The following is a 21,485-nucleotide window of genomic DNA, read 5'->3' as shown; positions in this document are numbered from 1 at the left end:
GTAAGCTCTTGGCTGAAACAGTGCCACACAATGTCAAAGTTGCCGTGTTCTCAGTACCCTGGTCATCTGGTCACTAAGCAGGCAGTTTTTATGGGTGAATAAGCTTCAGTTAACATGAGCATGTCTTGAGATTTTACAAACAATAATAATATTTTTCCTTTCTGCTACTAGGATTTCTGCTTCTGTATTTTTCTATATATGTTGATATTTGTACACACTACAACGGAGTGTGGTGTTCAAGTTGGTCAGGGCTCCTGAGGTCTGTTTTAACACTTTCAGTTATCCCTGGTTGTGATTTCTCTCTTGCCATCATCCTTCTGTTCCTGCCTAGCACTGCCCTCTCTTTAACTGTGACTTCTCTTGCAGAAGCACCACTGGCCTGTTATTTTGTTCTCTGTTATAAGGATCTATGATCAATCACTTTCCTTGATTTTACTGGACATTTAGCTCAGTAAAAACACAGAGCAATCTCCAATTACTGCAGAACTGACACTGAAACTAAGTGCTAGGGGACAGCCTCAGATGTTAGCCATAACTGAAAAGATTTGGGAATACTGTTGTTGCCACTTTGAAGTGCGAGTTCAGCTGAGCTGCTGCTTCAGCTCCTTTTCCCTTGTTGGATACACCTCCAGGCCAAGGTGTGAATGGAGTCTGGATCACCAGATGAAATGTGTGTGCCTTGTGTCAATATCTCCTGTGTAGTAGCTCGTGTTATAAAACCACCATGTAGCTGGATGTCTCTTGGAAGCACTAACTCATGAAGCACCCATTTGTTTTGGTTTTAGGTATCATAGCTTGCTGTCTGTTATTTCTTATCCTATGTCCCACAAAGATTTATGTATTCTGTTTATTAATATATCAAAGTTGTAAACTATGCAGCCACCCATCCCTTTGTTGAATGCTGATGAGAAACATTCCACGTCCCCAAAGGCTTCATATAAATAAAACAAGACAAATGCCAGATGAAGTGCAGGACAGCTGTCACCACAGATGAAATAGATGTGAGATGGTTGCACAGTGGGTGGCGATATAAAGGGTACTCTCAAATTCCTGCGCAATGCAGTAGAACAGGTGGGACATACAGCTGTTTCTAAAGAGAGTTTTTTATAATTTAGCATCTTGCACAATGTATCACTGAGGCCACTTTGCCTCAGTTAATGTAACTCTCAGTACCTAAATCAAGCTATTTAACATTTCTTACATATGGGTCAAGAACTCGCAGTGCTTTTGAGTACTTTGTTCTTCAGATATCCCTAACATAGATACAAAGTACATGAAATACATTTTCTGGTTTGTGAAAATTTGTTTCAGAAATTTTGTGTAGAAGCAGATGATTTGACCCCCTCAAATGTCTCCAGTTCCTTTTATTTCCTTCTTGATTTCTTTGGGAAATAGTTTTTTCTTTTAAAGTTTTAAAAGTTCTTTCTGAAAGGTATTTTTGCCTTTGAGCTCTCTATTGCCTTTCCTATCTCTTTCATAGCACTGTGCCAAACACAGCTAACTTGAACTTCAGCAAAAAAGATTAAGAAATAGCATTTGCACTCATGTGTAGATTGGAAGCTTTGAGGAGTTAAAAGCTACGTAACTGACCTGAATAGAAATTGTAACCCAAAATTGTATTTTGCCAGAGAATAGGCTCTTTTTAAATGGAAGCTGTTTTACAAAAATAAGTATGAATGTGAGAGTTGAATTTCAGTTATTTTATTCCACAATGAGGGGTTTCACAAAGGCTAGAAAGTGAGTCAGGGCTTCATAATGTTGGTGAAGGGAAGTGCCCTTCATTCTCATCTTCTTAGCCAAGCCAGTGCATCTCAGGGCTGCTCTGTGGAGGCCTGCAGAAGGGATCTCCCAAGGTGAGGAGGGTTGTCTGCAATATTCATATTCTTTAGACAGTTCCATCTCCCTGGAAGAATAAAAACATGGAGGTAATTTAGTTGCTGTGACTTTGAAAGGATTTTATTATTTCTCAGTGGCAACAGTGTACAGTTTTGGCTGTACTTTAGGAAACATGATTGTGGCACTGGATGAAGGCTAGTTTAGTTTTTCAGACTGTCAGATGTACATATAACTGGTCAGTACACAAAATAACAGAACCATCAGTTGCTCACCCCACAACATCCACAGCATTTGCAGTCCCCACAGAGGGTTCCAAACAGCCCATTCACCACCTGAATACCACAGAGCACACCCTGGATCAAACTCATGATCAGCAGCAAGGAGAAGAGGGTCAGGTGCCATACGACAATATTTTCGGGTGCCAGACACTTGTTCCACAATGAATGGTCAGTGAGGTAATCCCTACAGGAGAGCAAACAGGAAGAAGACAATGTTAGCTCACAGAGCGAGGGGTCTCTCACAGCTGACAGGTTGTGTCATGGCCGAGGTTCTGTTCACTTTGGCAAGAATTTCCATTGCCACACTGGTGCTACGTATCTAGAACATGATTTCAGTTTAGTTTCTAGATCAGTTGAAGCAATTGATTTGAAAAGACAAGGCATCAGAAGGGAACAATTGGAGACAAGTTTTTTAGACATTTGAACAATTTGGAATCTTTTCTTGGAAGAAAAGATCATAGTCAAGCGTGTGCCAAATAGGTGTTATCTGTGCCAGTGTTTTGCCAGGGATGGTTTTGCTGTTTTTACTTGATTACAGCATTTTTTGCTGGGGATGGAAGGGTGGTCGGGCATGCAATCCATTACCTCAAACTACAGTTGGGAACAAGGAAGTACATTGAAATAAAATCAAAACAACCGAATTACCAAAACTAAAACATCAAATGCTACAAGACAAGTCGCCTCTTGCCCACCAAGCTGAAAAGAACAGCGTTTGCTCTTCAACATGCCTCATCTAAAATAAAGGTCAAAGTATTTTCCATAATTTTTACCTTCACATTTTGATTTAATTGTGAACTGCGTAACTACTTACTGTATTTCCTCTGCATATTGTTAGTGCTGTTTTGTTTGTGATCTTGTCAAGTGATTTCTTGACTGCAACCAAAACTATGTTTGAAACAGAGCACGTTTTTCCAAAGACTCCCAGAAAGAGACAAAGGGGCTTGTTTTCCAGCCCTCGCTGGCCCATGAACAAATAATGTATATCATACACCTTTATACTTCTTGTTTTCTTGGTTTTTTTCCTTTTTAACCTGAACTATAATTTTGTAGTGTGTTATGCAAGAAACACTGCCAGCTCATTCTTGTTGAACATGTCTTGTTTCTGTTGAACGTGTCTTGACTTCAGCCTGAGCAGTGAGATTGCTGGGGGTAAGTGATAAATATACATGACAGTGAACACGTTTGAGTTGAGAAGCGTGAGGAACAGGTAACTTCCAAATGCCATAGCCAAGATAAAATGACATAAAGATAATAATTATTTGAATACCATCAAGTTTCAATCCAATCATAGAATCACAGAATGGTTTGGGTTGGAAAGGACCTTAAAGATCATTTTGTCCCACCCCCTTGCCATGGGCAGGGACACCTTCCGCTAGCCCAGGTTGCTCCAAGCCCTGTCTAACCTGGCCTTGGACACTTCCAGGGATGGGGCAACCACAGCTTCTCTGGGCAACCTGTGCCAGGGCCTCACCACCCTCACAGGGAAGGATTTATTCCTAGTAGCTGATCTAAACCTGCTCTCTTTCAGTTTGAAGCCATTCCCCCTTGTCCTGTCACTTCATGCTTTTATAAAATGTCCCTCTCCATCTTGTCACCTCCCTTCAGATACTGGAAGGCCACAATTCCGTTTCCCCAAAGCCTTCTCCAGGCTGAACAATCCCAGTTCTCTCAGTCTTTCCTCATAGGAGAGGTTCTCCATCCCTCTAATCATCTTGGTGGCCTGCTCTGGACTTGCACCGACAAGTCAATGTCCCTCCTGTGCTGGGGACCCCGTAGCTGGAGGCAGCACTGCAGATGGGGTCTCACCTGAGGGGGCGGAGGGGCAAAATTCCCCCCTTCCCAGCCGCCCATGCTGTGGGATCAGCCCAGCACATGAGGGGTTTCTGGGCTCCCAGCGCACACGGCCGGGGCTTGTCCAGCCTCTCACCCACCAGCACCCCCAAGTTGTTCTCCCAGGGCTGCTCTTGATCTGTTCATCCCCAGCCTGGACTGATACCGAGAGTCACCCTGACCTGGTGCAGCGCCTTGCACTTGGTCTTGTTAAACCTCGTGAGATTCCCACTTCTTGAGCTTGTCCGGGCCCCTCTGGTTGGCCCTGTCCTTCAGATGTCACCTGCACCACTCAGCTTGGTGTCATCCACAAACTTGCTGAGGGTGCCCTCGATCCCGTTGCCTGCGTCATTAGTGAAGATATTAAATAACACTGGTCTCAGTAGGGACCCCTGAGAGACACCACTTGTCACTGATGTCCATCAGGACTCTGAGCTGTTGACCACTACCCTCTGGATGAGACTGTCCAACCACTTCTCCATCTAACAGTTCACCCATCAAATCCCAAATCACCTCCCTGTTCTCCATGTGCCTCAGCACAGCTTTCAGGAGGGTCTGTTCCATGATCTCCCCAGGCACAGGGGTGAGGCTGACAGGTCAGTCATTCCTAAAGTCCTTCTTTCTACCCTTTTTAAAGATGGGGACAATGTTTCCTCTTTTCCAGTCACCTGGGATTTCACCTGACTGCCAGGACTTTTCAAATATAATGGAGAGTGGCTTGGCAACTGCATCAGCCAATTCCCTCAAGACTCTGGGATGTGTCTCATAACATATCACTTCTATTCATCTAGGTGGAATTTATCCCCTTATACTGCTTATCATGCCAAGAATAACCTGGGAGGAGGCTGCTCATTTCTTTTTATTGGCTCCTTTGAAACTCAGTAGTTCTAATTGTACTTGCTGTTCTTTACATCCGTACTCTTGAGCCTTACGAAGTGTTGGTCTGTGTTGCTGGCAGTTCTAAGAGCTTCTGTATTTTAACCAAACAGTATAATTCCCATTTTTATACAATGAATTTGGAAGTTGAATCATGTCACAAACTTAAAATATCCTTTTTTTTCTGATTGCCTTGTCTTACCCATCCACGAAAGGGTAGGTCCAGCTGCTTCCAGTGTTACATTTAGGGCCTTTGTTTAGGGCCACTGCTGACAAAATAAAGCAGTATCCAGCTCCCAGAAGTCCAACTGCAGCAAATATTATAGAGGAAAACATCTGATGAAGAGAAAAATAACGTTATTTTTGTTCTTACTCAAACAATGAAATGCATCCTATTCATGTCAGTGTAAGTTCCCTAAATTCAGCTGTTAACAATCAAATAGTCAACTCCTGAACAGCTAAAACATATTAGTTTGCAGTTGCATAATAAATGTGTAATGCATATGTAATAGGTTTGCAGCATACCTGCATTGGTATGGAAAAGCTTTCCCAGCGCTGATGTCCCTACCTGAGGAGGACAGGCCGGGCGCTGGCAGCAGATGGCACTGCTCCCCTCTGGGCCCGCCTGTCCAGGCTCCCCTTCCCCTTCAGCCGATGTCTTTCTCAGGAGATTACAAGCAAGACTGAAGCCTTGGACAACTCAGGGCATTTAAAAAAAAAAAATCTACATTATCCCTTTACAAGTTAGCTTTGATATCCTGGTCACATTGGGACCAAATAATTATATTTTTCCTTCCCAAGTCTCCCTTCAGGTTTCATATTAGTATACTTTTATCTCCTCACAAGTGCTTATCAGTGCTAGTTCTAGTACAATGGGGATGGATTGGAAAGTATGTCTTTATTTTTCTGGCTTTCTATTACAGCATTTTCATTTTTACTTACTAATATGTAACTAAATCGTGCGAAAACTAATGCCCTGCTTGAATTCTGAAGCACTTATTATAGCCATTGTATTGGTCTGCAGTGAGTTGGGAATGTAGTGCCAAAATGCCAGAGTAATTTTTAAAACTGCCAGCACAAAATGTCTAAAGAGAACTGTTATGCTCTGCAAAACAAAACAGTGCATATCTTTAAGAAATTAGTTTTAATTGTGATAGTAACTATGAGTATCTTGAGACAGCAAAAAGCAACAAGGCTTGTTGCTTTGTGGTACCTGTGGCACAACATCAGAGGCATAATACAATTTTTACAGCCTGCTATTTCCACTTCCCAGCCCTCAGACAAATGGCAGGGCTGCGTGTCCCACACTTGAGACAGCGTCTGTCTGGTCTCTCAATGACTGTGAGAGGGAGATACATATATAATATCGGTAACAATTTTGCTTCTACTTTATTTGCCATGTTTCCTTTCACTTACCGCAAACCTCTTTCCACAGCTCTGATTACCACAGCATCCACAGCAATCATTATTCTGAAGGCCCAAAAATACCAAGGCAGGGAAGATCATCTACCAATAACAGAAATACAGTTTGAATTGGGATTAATTCAAGTTACATCTTCTTTTAGATATAATAGTTCTATGTATTTTTTTTCTTGTCACTAGCTTAAGTTACTTATTGCCAAACTGTTGGATCACTTATAACTTATTTGTTTATCAAAGAGGAATTTGCAGTACTGAGAAAATTCGACAATGCAAGTCACGACTGGGGCTGGGGGAAGGTAAGAATGTTTGAATTCATGTACTTACCAATACACCGGATCCCAAGATCCCTCCGAAGTACCAGACCTCATCTGTAATGTGTGCATTCTCTTGAGCCACTTTTCCTCCAGGGAAAAACAACAAAATGTTAGCGAGGGTGCAGAGCACAGCCAGGGGGATGAGAACGGTTCCCAGGCACTTGGCACAACCTCCCGTGCACATGCTTCTTTAAAGATATTGCAAACACAATTGAAGGCAAAATAAAGTCTCTCAGATGTTCGCAGAACTGCTTTATAAAAAGGAGTTTCTCAGTGTACTTTGCAAAATCCAGTTTCTGCTGTGCCGTTAGAGGGGCTGAGAATGCTCCTGTCAGTGTTCTGTAGTCGATCCAACATGCCCTGTGCTGCTTATTTATATGTCCTTGCAGCCATGATGTCAACTTTCTGAACGTCCATAAATGAAATTACGTTCAATGCAGCCTCTCATTTTACTATAACAACCCACAGCCTCTGTTAATATTTTACTAAAATGGTTGAGACACTTCATAGTCTGGGCTCAGGTCATGGGTAGATATCTCTTAGTTCTGGATCGTCATTTTTATGACACATGGTACTTCTTCATACTACAAAATATTTCTTTGCGAAGACTGACATGAAAATGCATGATGAGTCAGCTGATATTAATAACATACTCATAGTCCAAGTTCTTACATGTCATGAGACGGTTCTGTAATTGAAACAGTAGATAAACTAGCTGATACAAAGGTGAGCAATTATAGACTGATAAAGATACACATTCACAAATCTGAAAAAGTTCTTGGATTGCAGTAGGATGAGAAGCACAATTTTATTGCTGTTAGGCAATTGGACTGTGTCACAGGGTATGTGTTTCTCTGTATTTGGGATTAAAAGGTTGATTTTATATTTATTCTGTGATTTTTGGAAATTGTGCTACAGGATAGAAGACTGTTTGCAGGAAAGGCTGAATTAGAAATGCTCTAAGATTTAAAGACCCTCTTCACCAAACATTAAGTCATATGGTGAAGATGAATCAAAACCTCAAAGTATTTTCTGTAGATTGTATTTTGAAATTACAGCATATGCTGCATTTTAGGATAACTCACACTTTTTTTTTCCTTTCATAGGAGAATGTTTCGTATCGCACATACTTAGGCTTATTCAATAAAAGATGGTAAGAAATGAATAATGATATGCATTCTTTAATATATTAGGAAGACCAGAGAATGGTTTCTTTGTGAGGACCACTCCTAGGAACAGACATGTCTTTAGTGCTGAGTGGACCATGATTTCTGAGGAAATCACACTAATTTACTTTGTAAAAGGGTTTATTCAGGTATTTATTAAGATGAATTTTGAGTGAGTTCTCATGTTTGCATATAATGCATGGAGTCAAGGGGATGTTGGTGTGAAGCACAGATGTGGCAGAACAGCCTGGACAGTGACAGTGATGGTTCCTGGTGGACTGGAAGATCCCCACTAATCACAGTGCATTCCATGCTGTTGGCACAGAAGCCGGTAGCTGACGATTCACCAAACAGCTTCTGAGAGTTGGGCTGCATTTGTTTTTCTTGCCTCATCTCATCCCCTCTTAGGCTTTTTGCTGGGAGTGGTGGAGTCCGTGAACGACACGCACTGTTTGGTGCACACTTAGAAAGCATGGCCCTTTGCATCCCACACTGCTCAGCCAGAGCAGCTGCCTCTGCCAGGTGCTGGGAGCTGCCCATGTGCTGTCCCAGCCATGTGCTGTCCTGCCCGTGTGCTGTCCTGGTCACGTCCCTCCTGTGTGCTGTCCCAGCTGTGTGCTGTCTTGCCCACTGCCCATTGCATGTCGTGCCTGACCTGGGCACGGGACCTGCCTGTCCTCCACACAGAGCAGACACCAACAAAGGCATTGATTGTTGATTGATTGGGCCCTGAAGGAGAGAGGGGCCTCTGGTCCCTTCTGTGTAACAGCAACATGAGCCTGGCCAATGAGGAGGGCATTTTGAAAGGCTCATTCTCATAAATTTACATTTCATCCCAAGAAGAACACCTATTTTGCAACCAAAGAGCAGACAGAGAAACAAAGTCCTGACTGAGAGCACTGGTGTTCAGTGGGATGTCAGTCGGGCCGATGTAAGCAGTTTTCATGGCTTTCGACAACCAGCTATTGCTTCTGTGGCAAAGATTCAGAACCTGAAAACTCTCCATGTGTCACCTGATGCATTAAAATTTCATGACATTCCCATTTGTTAGTCAGCATCTGTAATTTGTCTCGCACTTGTAGTGGCTCTGTTAACAAGCACAGAGAAAATGTTTGCTGTAGCTGGAACATAAATCTTACTTGGCTTTTTTTCCCCTTCTTTGTTGTACTAGAACGTGGCTTTTTTGCAGTTGTGAATCCTGGCTTGCAAGAAGGGGGAAAGCTTTAAATTGTATTGCATCCAGCACCCTGCCATCTTGATTCACAGCAAGTGGCTCAAAGGCAGATGCTTCCACCAGGTCCTTGCCAGGCTTTCACAGCACAGCACTCCTGTGCTTTCCCTTCCTCCACTCTCCAACACTGTCAGTGCCACTGAAGGCCACAGGCCCCTCTGTTCAACTATACTCATTTATGCATGGCCTTTTTAAACTATTGCCAACCTTTATGTGAGGGTTTAAGTTACACTTTTTCCTCAGCAGGTGTGGTGGTTTAAGGCAAACTGGCATCCAACCTGATCTGGATTGATTCAAGTTTTTCTCCCAGAGAAAAACTGAATGGTTTGCACCCGATTCCTCTGAAAGCAGAGTTCTTCCCTTCTGTTCTAAGCCCACGTTTTCCAACTCTGGCCATTTATCTGGGAGGAGGACCAGTGACCATTGTCAAGCATTAACCATAATTGCTTGTCGCGGAAGAAATGCTTCATCTTGGAGACTCTGAGGGCTGATAACTGGGGTGGTGCCGGTCTGTGGGTGTTGTGTCGTCCTGTTGAACAGCATTTTTCTAGCAATTGTGGTATCACAATGGAAGGCACTCCTTTCTGATGTGCTATGGGAGGGTGTTTCCTCTTCTCCTTACCTCCTGAGTCATACAAAGCCTATGCTGTGCAGAGAAAGATGAAATGACATCTTTTCCTTTGGAAAAATAATAGGAATGGAAGGCCACTCAGATAGTTTTGGTACTTTCAGGAAGATGTAAGTGGTGACAATACCTTACCAATTTTGTGTTTTGATGTCTCTATTAATTTTTAATTAATAGGTATGTAGATAGGTGTGTCTTGATCAGTTTTTACGTCAGTTACTGAACTCATTAGACAGTTACAACCAAAGGTCATGAGTTCTTGCTCTTGTGATTTGTGTAGCTGCTTCCATATTCAAAATGTAGTTTGGATATCTGGAGCTTCATAAGGTTCTGTGACAAGTACTGATCCTCCCTTAAATTGAGCCAGGGAGGGTTTGGGTACAAATTTATGGGTAAGATGGGATTTACAGTAGTGTAGTTGAAAACAGGTCTGTTCAAGCCTCTGCTGCTGCAAATAAATTTGTGTGTGTGTTTGTAATATTTATATTTTATGTATCTGGTGACACACTGATACCAAGCAAGAAATACAGAAGTTCCTGCATAAAATCCATCTTAAAACACTTAGCATGGTGTTAGAGTTGCTTTGTGTTGTGCAGTTCCATTGAGGGCTGGAGAGAGGCTGGTAAACTGTGGACCAAGTTCCTTTTCTTTGAAGAGAGTGTGGATAAGAATGAGCTGAAAAATATTTCCCTTCATGTGACCCAAATCTTCATTGCAGTGAAAGATCATTTTAGTACAAGCTCTCCTTTGGAGAGCTCCAAAAACCCCTCCAGCTCTGGTAGCTGTTTAGTGAACACAGCGGGGTGTACTAAGGGGACAGACCCCGCTCCTCTTGCTGATGATTCAGCCACTCTTTCCCTGTGACATGCATGGATATGAAATGTATATTGGCAAGAAGCTGAAAGTGGAGCTGTGGATGTGCACAAGTAAAAGTCATCATCACCCCCATATACACAGCTTTGAGAGAAATTCATCCCCTTTCGTATTCCCAGACTCCTCTGTCAGACCTGGGGGACTGGCTGTGTAGGAGGCACCTTAGAGCAGAGAAGGGAAGATGCCTAAGGAAAAGCTAGGTGACATGGGCTTGCCCCAGCTGCCAGACTCCCCCAGACTCTGAGGACAGACTGGTAATGTGCAGCGTTTCCCTCGTATCTTTTTGACCTTAGATCCCCTCCTGATGTTTCTATGCAGATAAGAGCTCATGACAGACGAAGCTTGCACTGGGTGGTGTTTTAAGGGACACATGGACATCACGGTGAATACAGAAAGGCCACATATACTGATGAAGAGTGTTTAGGAGAAGTGGGCTGGAAGGCATGTTAGAACTAAAACAAGCCCAGATTCCTGTCCCAGATGGGAGGAGGAGCTTGGAGGAGCTTGGAGGAGAACCCAAGCTCTTGGTTTCTGCAGCTTGCTTATGTTGCTGATAAACAGCTTTCCCTGTATGTTGGCTCCTGTGGTAAATGAGGAGATGTGAGCTGCACATCCATCAAACCAAACCCATCTAGTTTCATCTCTGCTTCTTGGCTTTATATCCTCCATTTGTGTTGTCCAGGTGCTCCACGGAAATGACACAATTGTGGCCCATTGGCTCTTTTACTTCTCTTGCCCATCCTTCTGTAAGAGATATGTCTGCCTTAAGGCATGTGTAGGGAGGCAGAATGAAGGAAGGCAGGAAGGCTGTCTTTTCTGTGGAAGTAGAGTTGGATAATTCCTGTTTCCATTTTGGATCAAATCTGAAAGACTGTTATGGTTTTGAAGTTGTTCAAATTTCAGGGCTGTGGTGGCTCATTCCAATCTGTATGTCTCATGTACTCACACACAATTCTGTACTGCTTTTGATTGGCAAAAAGAATGCTGTTGTATTCTGCATTCTCTTTAGTCCATCTGGTGTGAGACTGGGATGTTTAATGCCTCATAGTTATCTTACTCATAACTACAAACATGCTTCCAGCTGGCTAGTTCATCTCCCATGCTGATTTCACAGGACGTTTGTTAAGAATGGGGTCGGAGTCCATGTTTATAATTTATTTCCTCTTCAGTTGTTTGCTTTGCTATCCTCATACTGTAATTCTATTCAAAAGAGAGATTTTCATGACTGAATAGTATTTTCTTCTATGCTGAGCTCCTCTGATAGCAATAAGGTTCTAAAGGAAGCAGATGGTTGGGTTTTAAGCTGTGCCTAGAACTCACAATTGTGACTTTTTCTTTGTTTTTCCAAAATAAGTAAAACATTTAGTTTTTAGTTAATACATTAAGAATCTAGTAGCATACCTTGTACATATCCATGGTTCCTATAGAATTCTATGGGAAACCTTGCTAGAGAAGAAATTAATTATCTTACCAAAATCCTTCTTTATGCACAATTAAAATGGCATTATTTTGCCCAACAGGCTCAAATTGCTGGTGGCTTGACCTTGCAGTGCCTGTATTCCTGTTGTCAGCATTAAGCTCCGTAGGCTCGTGGAGGGCTCATCCTTGTGGGTGATATGTGACTATGTGTTAGTGGCCTTGCCGGCAGTGGATTTATTCCCCAGTCACTGCTGTAGTGGAGAGCTGAGGCTGAGCAGTTTGCCTTTGCACTGTTGTAGTAGTTCATTGATTTCTCAGTTAACAAATAAATTAAAAATGGAGACAGATCATGCAATGGCAAGTCTAATTTTCAACCAGTTCTGTGAAAGTTTGTATTCTTTTCAGGATCCAGTTGAAAATGTGTAAAGACTTGTGTTCTTATAGATTGTATGTTGTTTATTGACAGCCCCATGCTATCCAAAGAAAAGCCCATGGAGCAAGGACATGACATGCTATGCCTGTTATCAGACTATTAGTGCCTTTTTTTTAGCTTGGATTTCTTAACTAGAGTTTTGGAGGGAGGACAGGACACCCCCTACACTTCAGTTCTTCCTGTGCTGTTGCAGCTTTGGGAGCTTACCCTGTTCCTATGTCTGGAGCATCCACAGGAGGGGGGCTGCATTTTCCATCTTGCTCCCTCACCCTCCTCTGCATCACTTTGCAATCATGAAATCTGCATTAGGTACAGCAACAAATTGGTTGCTCTGTAAATAGACATCCAGATGGTCTAAGGCAACTGTTTTGTATTAAACACTGTTTGTGCCTGGTAATTATGGATCAGTTGTTATCAAATTTGCCAGGCTAGGACTAGAATTATACTGCTGGTTACAGTATCTACATTAGGCTCCAAATGATCCTTAGCACTGGAAATCTTGCCTCTGGGTGTGCCGTGTCCCTCCTTACAGCATAATTCTTGTCATTGTCACTATGCAGTATCTCTTTACACAGGACTCTGTTGCTGAATTGTTACTAAACATAAGGATATTCTAGCTATCCCCTCTTTGAGTTACACTTCCTATTTGTTTTGCAGACAAAGTTAGTCCCAATTTGAAACTGAATTAGCTGTTCCTCCGTCACTGAAAGCCGATATGCGTTTTAGGTATAGTGTGCCAGTATCCTGTCAAGTGCAGTTTGAATATGCTAACTATTTCACAGATTTGTCTTTCATTATACTCCATAGTTCAAAGTTGCTTTTATTTTCTGAGATTTACATGGACCATTTCATTTTGTCAACATAGTGGTTGAAGACATTCACATTATGCTTTTCCAAAAAATTTTAGCAGTCTGGATTTCAGAAGTGAAAACAAATTTTAAACTTATCTTTTAAATCACATCTTTTTGTTTCAAAACATGTAAGACAAATATTAATTGCTTTTATCAGGAACAGTTTACATACAGTTTTACCTTGTGTGCTCAAAGTTGACACAAATCATGAATTCCTTTTCACCACTTCAGTTTAAACTCTATCATGACTTATGAAAAAGTGGTGCAAGACTGTCTGCTGATGCATTTCTCACTAAAGCATGGAATATACAAGAAGACAAGAGCAGCAGTATTTTTCTTGTGTCATTGAAATGATACCAACTACATTTGATGAGAGGAAAAATGGCTTTACCATAAATAGGTTAATTAATGGAGGTTTTACAGCAGCCTCTGCTAAATTGGTTTTATTTCCATGGCAACACTTTCTGCTTCCCGGATAACTTCGTTTCAGTAACTGTAAGACTGAAGTGAGTGGAAGATAGCCCTTTCTGTGTAGTCTTAAGTGGGCAACTACAATAAATTTCCATATCATGAACAGATAAATATAGGCACTTAACCTTGTTGTGTAGGGAATGTAATGTTACAGGTTGCTGAGAACCAAATGTCAGCAAAAGTAAACACATAATTGAGAGTGAGCCTGTTGATAGTGCTAGTTCATCCAGACTAAAAGCACATACAGAATCTCAGCTGCAGGGAACATAATGCAGTGCTCTTTTGTTTTCTTTCTTTCTGCTGTGAATTTTTATTGTGTTTAGGAGCAGGACTAGAGCTAGGTACCTCTTGATCTATTCTATAAAAAACCCTCTTGCTCCTGTTTCTGCTTCAAATTTGATGTTGGCTATCATGCAGTTGGAAGGCCTAGAGAGATGTTTACCGGGATGCAGTTTATTTCGGAGATACATCATGTATGGGTTAGTGGTTTACTTTGTTTTCTGAAGACATGGAAGTAATCCAGTTTGAATGCAAAACACTGGGTTGTGTGAAACTCGAAGAACTGCAAGCTCAGGGTTGGTTACAAATTTTTTTGTTTCCCAAACAGCAAAATAAAATTTGGATCTTTTTCACATATATCTTTCCTCAAAAACCTATAATGTAGTATGTCTTACAACAATTTATGTGCTTAGTCTTGATTTTTTTTTTTTTTTTTTTTTTGGTAAATGGTTAAAACTGTGGCCAGAGTTGACTCACCTTGAGTAGATTAGTTATCGCTTGTGTTAATATTTAATGGTACGGTACCAGGCTGTACCCTGTTCCTTTCAGAACACTCCCATATTGTTTTGACAGATAATGCATCTCCTGCATTAACACCAGGGATCTGGGATTAAGCAGGCTGTGTGACCTCAAAGGTGAACTGCTGTCTTTGTGTAAGGGCTGCAATGGATCCTAACAGTGCAAACATTCAGAGTCCAAAAGCCTAATTCCGGTCTTATTCATAGTGATTAGCAAAAAGCTACAAATAGATTGAGGAAAAAAATAGAAATCATTCTAGTTAGTTATCTGTATCTCATTCTGAAAAATCTACTGAGCTTTTTGAAGCTGGTCCGAGGCCCGGAGACTGTGGCAGCTCTTAAGAGTTCTTGCTTCCTTTCTTTCTTGTCTGCCCCTTAAGCTGTCTTTTCCACCATCTCCTTGTGTAGTCGGTGCCAAGGTCAGCTGCACTCCTGAGATGGGCTGCATTCTGCTTCCCCCGGCCATGGCTCTGCCCCGCCAGCTGCTCCTGGCTGTGCCCATGTCCCCTGCGTGGCACAGTGTCCCCTCTCTGCAAGTGAGACACAGGGGCAGTGCTGCAGGAACAGGGATCTGAAAAAACACCACAACGATGTACAGACTTGTCCTCTCTGGCAGTTAGTTAAGCCTCTCTAATTTTTTCACCCTGCTCCCTTTGTTGTGTTTTTGGTACTTCACCAAGAGGACAGAAGGCATGTTTTTGGCAGGGAGGAGTGCCCTGGCTGCCCCTGCAAGGCTTGCGTGCCAGTGGCCTGGGTGGCAGAGCTGGCCCTCCTTGGCCTGTGTCCACCTGGGCCTTCCACCAGCATTGAGGGAAGGGGGCCTGGTACTGGCTCCTTGGCAGCAGAGCCATTGCCCTGTGCACAGGACTGATGGGCTGATCTGGCTGAAAATGAGCAATTTGTAGTTTCCACCCCGGGCTAGTTTTCATTCATGTTAGTTCTGTGATACAGTCCAAGCAAGGCTGCAGGAATGCCAGGACCAATATTAGCAAAGAAGCAGAAGTATTTAGCTGCAAGTAGAGAATGGGACTGAATCTCTAGCAACAATTTTCAGTTAGATCAGCTTAAGTCAAGTGTTTAAATTGCATCTTGAGACTGTGAAGCTAACTTGTGGTATTGGGCACCTCCCTGCAGTGACATTACTAAGTAGTCAGTAAGTTTTATGGATATCTATTTTCATTAAGAGAACTTTTTCCAACCTTAGTCTCTGTGAGAGAGATAAGGATTTTATCTTTTTCGAGATAAAACAAGGCAATGCTGGCTGCAGCTTGTTCTGTTCAGGTGGTCTGAATCTGGATTGATTAACAAGATCCTTAGTAAGGAGGATGTTTCTGTCCTTGATGGAATTCAGCTTCTTTAAAGTGAGTGTGAATGAGACCCAAGAGAATATAGGGAGTTTACTGTTGGGGGCTGCAGTGGTGGGCTGGGGTGCACCAAGCTCTTGTTGACAAGAGAAATCCCTGGATATATTGTGTGCAAATTGTTTGTTTAAATTCTTTTTGAGGTATCTCTCTGTTTCAGCTTTCACTTTTGGACTACTAGCAGTCTGGAGTGATTTTAGGAACTAAGAATGGGCTTACATATGTGGTACTAATAGTCTGTTTTAATAGTGTCTCTTTTCAAGTTCAATGTGTGTGAATTGATTTTATTGCTATATGTTTGTCAACCTGTTGGTAGCTAATCCTTACATCATTTAGAGCAAATTTAACCAGGCATCTTGCTCTTCTGGAGTGGGGATTAAAATCTTTTTTAAAATGGTGAATGTATTTCAAAACCTCAGTATACTTTACATTTTGGTTATAGCAAAGTAGGTTCTTCTAGATAATCACCAGTCTGTGTCATTATGTATCCAGGTTGTGCTTAAGTGGCCTGACAGGATTCTCCTTGGCTCCTCTGATGGTCATTACTGTATGACCTTGTCCAAGGGCTTCAGCTGTTGTCACACCCTTGCCTTTTTGAGTAAAAGTATTGGGTACTCTTGCAATATACTTATCAATACTAACTCAAAGCTACCTGACTTGCTACATGAAGTGTCCTCTTAATACAGTGAAGTCTTTATTACCAACTTCATCTTTGTATTCTTTTTTGACTGACCTAGTCTCTTTAATTAGAGTATAGAGCTCATCCTATACGAGATAGACCAACGTGCTTTCAACAAACGTGGGTAGAGCCCTTCCCAAATCTTTGTTTGCAAAGCCCAGCCGTGATTTTGAGAGCTCATCCTATGAGTTGGAAATGTGATAAGCCCTTTTATATGTGCAGGTACATGAGATAAAATTGCCATTTCTCCAGCATTCAAGAGCAGAAGTTCTGGCTGGATAGCTGTTTCAGAGCCACAGGTAGAGAGGTTGCTTGCAGGTAGAACCAGTTGCTCCCAGACACAACAGATCTACACTTTGACTTTGTCAAAACTCCTGCTTTTCAATGGCATGCTTTTCTTAGGTTTTTTTCTGTCTTCAAATGGAAGTCAGTGAGGCACATGTTTTTTTCTATTTCTAATTTCTATTTAGGCAACAGAGTAAGGGATCTAAAATTCAAGGTGCTGAAAGTCGCAATACAGTAGTTGATAATTAGTTGAGTTTGATGTGTGAGCTGCAACTTTCACCATGAACAGCAATTGCAGTGGTTGTATGTTTTTTCAAGAAACACATGTAGCCCTCGTGCAGAGATCTTCCCCTGCAGTTAGCGGTGTTACGAACTGCTCGGTACTTAGTCTAGCTCGGCATTCCTTCACTGTTTCTGTGCAGCCCCTGTGCTGTGCTGCTCACACAGGAGCATTCTGTTTTCCCTCTGAAAACACTGCACTTCTCGCCTGATGCTTTTCAGGACAAGCTCAGGTGGTTACTTTCTGTCTGAAACTTTGACTTGTCAGATGACATTGCGTGTCTGCTCTGACTTCTCCCTTGTGGAGCCCAGAGAAATCACTGAGGGATCCATGTGCTTATTCAGATGTGTTGTGCTGGAAGCAGTGCAGGAATGCACTGGGCTGAGCTTTTTAGATTCAAATGATGAGAAATTTGCTTCCAGTGTTGGTGGTCCGTACTCAGTGGTTATTTCCCACTTCAAAACAAGAGATCATCTTAATACTGCTGGCAGACCACAGAAACGATGCTTCCTTAGTGGTGGTGCATTTTGGTGATATCCATAATGAAGTGGAGACAGGTGTTTTCACCAGTTCTGCTAGTCTTTAAAAAGTAACAAATATGAGAGTGTTAAGACTTTTAAAGAAGTGATCTCTGGTTTTTTTGGCTGTTCCAATCATCCCTGACAATATGCATTTCTGCTACATGCAAAACAGTCGTTACAATGTAGTAACAATAATGAGAAAAAACTCACAAAAAATACAGTAATACTTTTAGTTCTACATAATATTCTAGGGCATATGATACACACAGAGTTTGATCCCAATTTATTTTTCAGTTGGAATACTTGTAGTTCAAAGGTGTAGATATGATCATATCTATGGATATGAGACTGGATGTGGCACTGGTAACTAGGGCGGTAGTGGATCAAGGGTTGGACTTGATGATCTCAGAAGTCCTTTCCAACCCGGCTGATTCTATGATTCTATATAGGTATGCCTTGTAAGTATTATGCTTGGAAAAGCAAAATTGCATTTTTAATTTCTTGCTGATTGGATATTTGAGTTTTGCCTAGTTAAACTTTCTAATATTCCTCATACTTCTGAAATCTTGAATAGTTCTGTTTTATAGCGAAGCTGTATAATGATAGTAGGGCTGCAAGAAGTATAGGAAAAGGGAAGGATTTTATTAGAGGCTATTGCTTGAATTGTCTTAGCAGGCAGGTCAGCATACTCTGCACACCTGCCTCTTAGACACTGTATCCTGTAACACAAGGACAAGCATTCCGTCTGTTCCAGGGCTCGCAGGAAAAAGTTATTAGTCATTCATTGAGTGGCACACCCATTGCTTACTAAGAAATATTTTTAGAAAGAAGCAGAAGTCCACAGCATGGCTTACACAGACTTTTTTGAAATACTTGGCTACATGCACACCCGTGCCTGTACTCAAGGAAAGCCTTTACTCAAGGAAAACTGTACTCAAGGAAAGCCTTTACTCAAGGAAACTTTTTCATTACATCCATGGGAGTTGTGTCCAAGTTGAACAACTCTTGGGTGTAATGGGCTACCTGTTGGGCAACTGAATTTACTATTTTCAAAGCAGGAAAATTCCTGTGCTGAGCAATACTAGAACCAAAACATCCAGATACATAGCAGCTCTGGGAGCAAACACAGAGCTTCACTAAATTCTTGTAGACTTAGCAAGATAATTTCGGTTAGCTTGGTGTCAGGATGATGTATGCTGGAAGACGAATGGGAAGTGCTTGATCTGACATGGTCTGTGGTGAGACCTGCAAAGGCACCTTGGAACTGGCACTGACTTCCAGCAGCTGCTGGGATGCCTGTGCTAGAGCTGGTGGCTACCTCGAGGCAGGGAGAGGGAATTCCTCTGAGAATTCTAGTGGGATGGATTTAGCTGGCTTCTTGAGTACGATGTTGGCCAGGAGGAGGAGTGGGCCATGCCTTGATCCTGTCAAAGGAAAGAGGAGAGTTTTGGAGATTGTGGCAAATCAATGTACAGAGGCACGTTTCAAAAGTGGAGCAATCATCACTGCTTTTGGGACACAGATGTGGAAAGAGTTGACATGCCCAGTTCTTAACAACAGATTATTAAAATGCCTCCCCAACATGAGGAAAGTCGCAGGCCTTCGTTGACCTGACAACACATTAAACCAAATTTCTTATTCCGTGTCAAACCCCTTATCAGTGGACAGGTCATGCTCATCATGCTGCCTTCTTATGTGCAACCTTGAATAGCAAAAGGTTTTGAGAGGCCCCTGGCTGCAGCAGAACAGTAGCAGGGGCCCAAGGAGCTGTGTCTGGCGCTCAGGACTAGGGTAGCAGTTGTCCCACAAAACAGAGGTTCAGATACAAGTATATTTGGCAGGATTTACAGGGTCCCTTGCTTCTACTGATGTCCTCTTACGAGCAAGCAAGACTGGCACTCCAGGCTTTTTTCTTTGACAGGTAGCTTATAGATCCTGTGCTGAAGGCAAAAACCAGGCTTTTCATACTTTTTACATGTTTCTCACAAGCCATTTTGACTGTTACATGTTAAGTAACCTTCAACTGCGTTATGAAAAATGCCCTTCTGTAACTTATCTGCAGTTGTAATCTTTTCTGTGTGAAGGAGCAAGACTTCCCCCTATGTAGCAATAATGACACTATTAGCACTTTCTTACATTGGATTGGGCAGCAGATGGGCTTCCTGCTGGAAAACACTGTGCTAATTTATAATGCTTATATCTTATTCTAAAAAGCTGAGTTAGAGACCCGGGGAAAGACTGTTGGGAGTTTGTGTTATGAAGAAATATCTTCACTCTTTGATGGTTTTAATACAAATTTTTAATAATGCTTTTTGTTGTTTAAAGGAGGGAGAAAAAGCTTTTTTACCTCCCTGTAATGTGTGAATGTTTGTGAGATGCCTGCAAGTGGAGAAAGAATCACAGCTTTGATCCTAAACATTTTGGAGAGTTCTAATGTTAAAGGTATGGCTTTTATATCTAGTAAGAGGTTTCAGAAGCATGTGTTTGTTTTTCAAGTCTGACCAACTCTGAAAGTCTGACTCAGACACAGAAAAATGAATCCATAAAAATTTCCAGCCATTTGCAGTTCAGGAGAAGTCTTCCTTGATGCCTTGTCAAAGGCAAGGCTTCAAGTAAACTGTACAATGAATAGTTTTCTACTACTAATCAAAGTGTGATTTAATTGGAGAGAGGTTCTTAGTATGAAGCCGTTTTCATTTTCATGTTGAAAATATTATGTTTTGCAAACTACAGTATAAACTTCAAAGAAAATCTACCGTATGATTTAACTGATTTTTATAAACAGCTTTATACCATTTCAGAATTTCTCATTGCTAACCACTGCGCAATGCTGTGAACAAAATGATGAAATTAATACTTATGTGATAATGTGTGGATACACAGTGCTCTTTACTATGCAGTAACACAGGACACATTAAAAAGTGTGGTAAATGTAATGCAATTGTACCTTTGCTGCTGCTGCTTTCAGATATGGAAAGCTGACTCTGCATGTGCTGGCTGAGCTGTGGAACTCAGCTGCACTGATACAATCTCAGTCTGTGCTGACCTGACAAAGGTTGGGCACCTAGGAAACCAGCCTGCCCAGATCAGATGCTAAGGAGTGTTCTCAGCTGATTAACTTTTAAAAGTATTTTCTCTTCCCTTGCATGCTCTGTAGTATCAGGAGGAATTCTGTCACTGGAGATTTTAAGTCTCTGTAAAATAATTTGGCTCAAAGATTGTTTGTTTCTATAACACTAGCTCTAGGGGTTTTATAATATTAGTCCAAGTATATCCATGTGCTACTTAAAAAAAAAAATAGTTGGAAAAAGCATATAACAATTGATAAAGTAGTAAAGCAGTAAAGACCTATTAGAAACAACTAGTCTGCATATTTTAAATCAACTGAAAGGTATAGAAATGGAAGAGGTGCACCAATGTCTTAACCTAATTTTAAGCAAAAGGCTTGAAAGTATTCAATTAAAAAATGACTGCATGATGGCTACATGATATTTTCCTCTTGCCTTACAGTAACACTAAAAATTTTGCTCGGATAGTCAGAGACCAGTAGAAAATGAGAAAAATATGGCTTAAACCTCAGCTCTCAGTCAGCATGATCAGAGAAGCATAGGGATGCTCTGGCACAGCCTGGAGTTATCACACCTCTGTGTCTGTAGGTGCCTCTTGGCAGCTGCTTTGCTCAGAACTGATCTCTGTCAGGGCAGCACCTGCAGTACCAAGAGCATCCCACCTGCCGTCTCTCCCTGGGGCAGAGGGGAGAGGAGTGGACCTGCCTTCAACCAAAGATGACTGCAACTCTGCCAAGAGCTCCTCTGCTTTCTGGGGCAGATGTTCAGGCCCAGAATTTCTGCCCCAAGCTGAGGGCTCAGCATCACAGGAACTGTACCAGTGTGTGTGGAGCAAAGTGTGGAAGGTGGACCCTACAGTTGAAGCTCTC

At 41.9% G+C, this 21,485-nt stretch overlaps 1 protein-coding gene across 1 annotated transcript; it reads right to left on the bottom strand.

Annotated features, from left to right (window-relative positions):
* Positions 1-1,685: 1,685 nt before the first annotated feature.
* Positions 1,686-6,937, bottom strand: TM4SF4 (transmembrane 4 L six family member 4). Its single transcript, XM_027716172.2, has 5 exons — positions 6,567-6,937; positions 6,237-6,326; positions 5,023-5,156; positions 2,109-2,298; positions 1,686-1,903 (listed from the first exon to the last, which is right to left on the bottom strand). Exons 1-5 carry the CDS (start codon positions 6,738-6,740, stop codon positions 1,886-1,888), a joined length of 606 nt encoding a protein of 201 aa, XP_027571973.1. The 5' UTR covers positions 6,741-6,937; the 3' UTR covers positions 1,686-1,885.
* Between the last annotated feature and the right edge of the window lie 14,548 nt (positions 6,938-21,485).

Source organism: Pipra filicauda, unplaced genomic scaffold, assembly GCF_003945595.2.
Source record: "Pipra filicauda isolate LSUMZ 115617 unplaced genomic scaffold, ASM394559v2 scaffold78_size3787270_pilon, whole genome shotgun sequence".
Taxonomy (NCBI): domain Eukaryota; kingdom Metazoa; phylum Chordata; class Aves; order Passeriformes; family Pipridae; genus Pipra; species Pipra filicauda.
The sequence above is the reverse complement of the archived record's forward strand: the minus strand, read 5'-3'. Positions and strand labels throughout refer to the sequence as shown.

What these genes read in the sequence shown, in the direction of transcription:
- TM4SF4 (XM_027716172.2), bottom strand. Translation starts at nt 6,740, where the DNA reads ATGTGCACGGGAGGTTGTGCCAAGTGCCTGGGAACCGTTCTCATCCCC. An exon ending in TCTTGGGATCCGGTGTATTG is followed by an intron (nt 6,327 to 6,566) that starts GTAAGTACATGA and finishes TGTTATTGGTAG; the next exon opens with ATGATCTTCCCTGCCTTGGT. An exon ending in ACCTACCCTTTCGTGGATGG is followed by an intron (nt 2,299 to 5,022) that starts GTAAGACAAGGC and finishes GCTCTCCTGTAG; the next exon opens with GGATTACCTCACTGACCATT.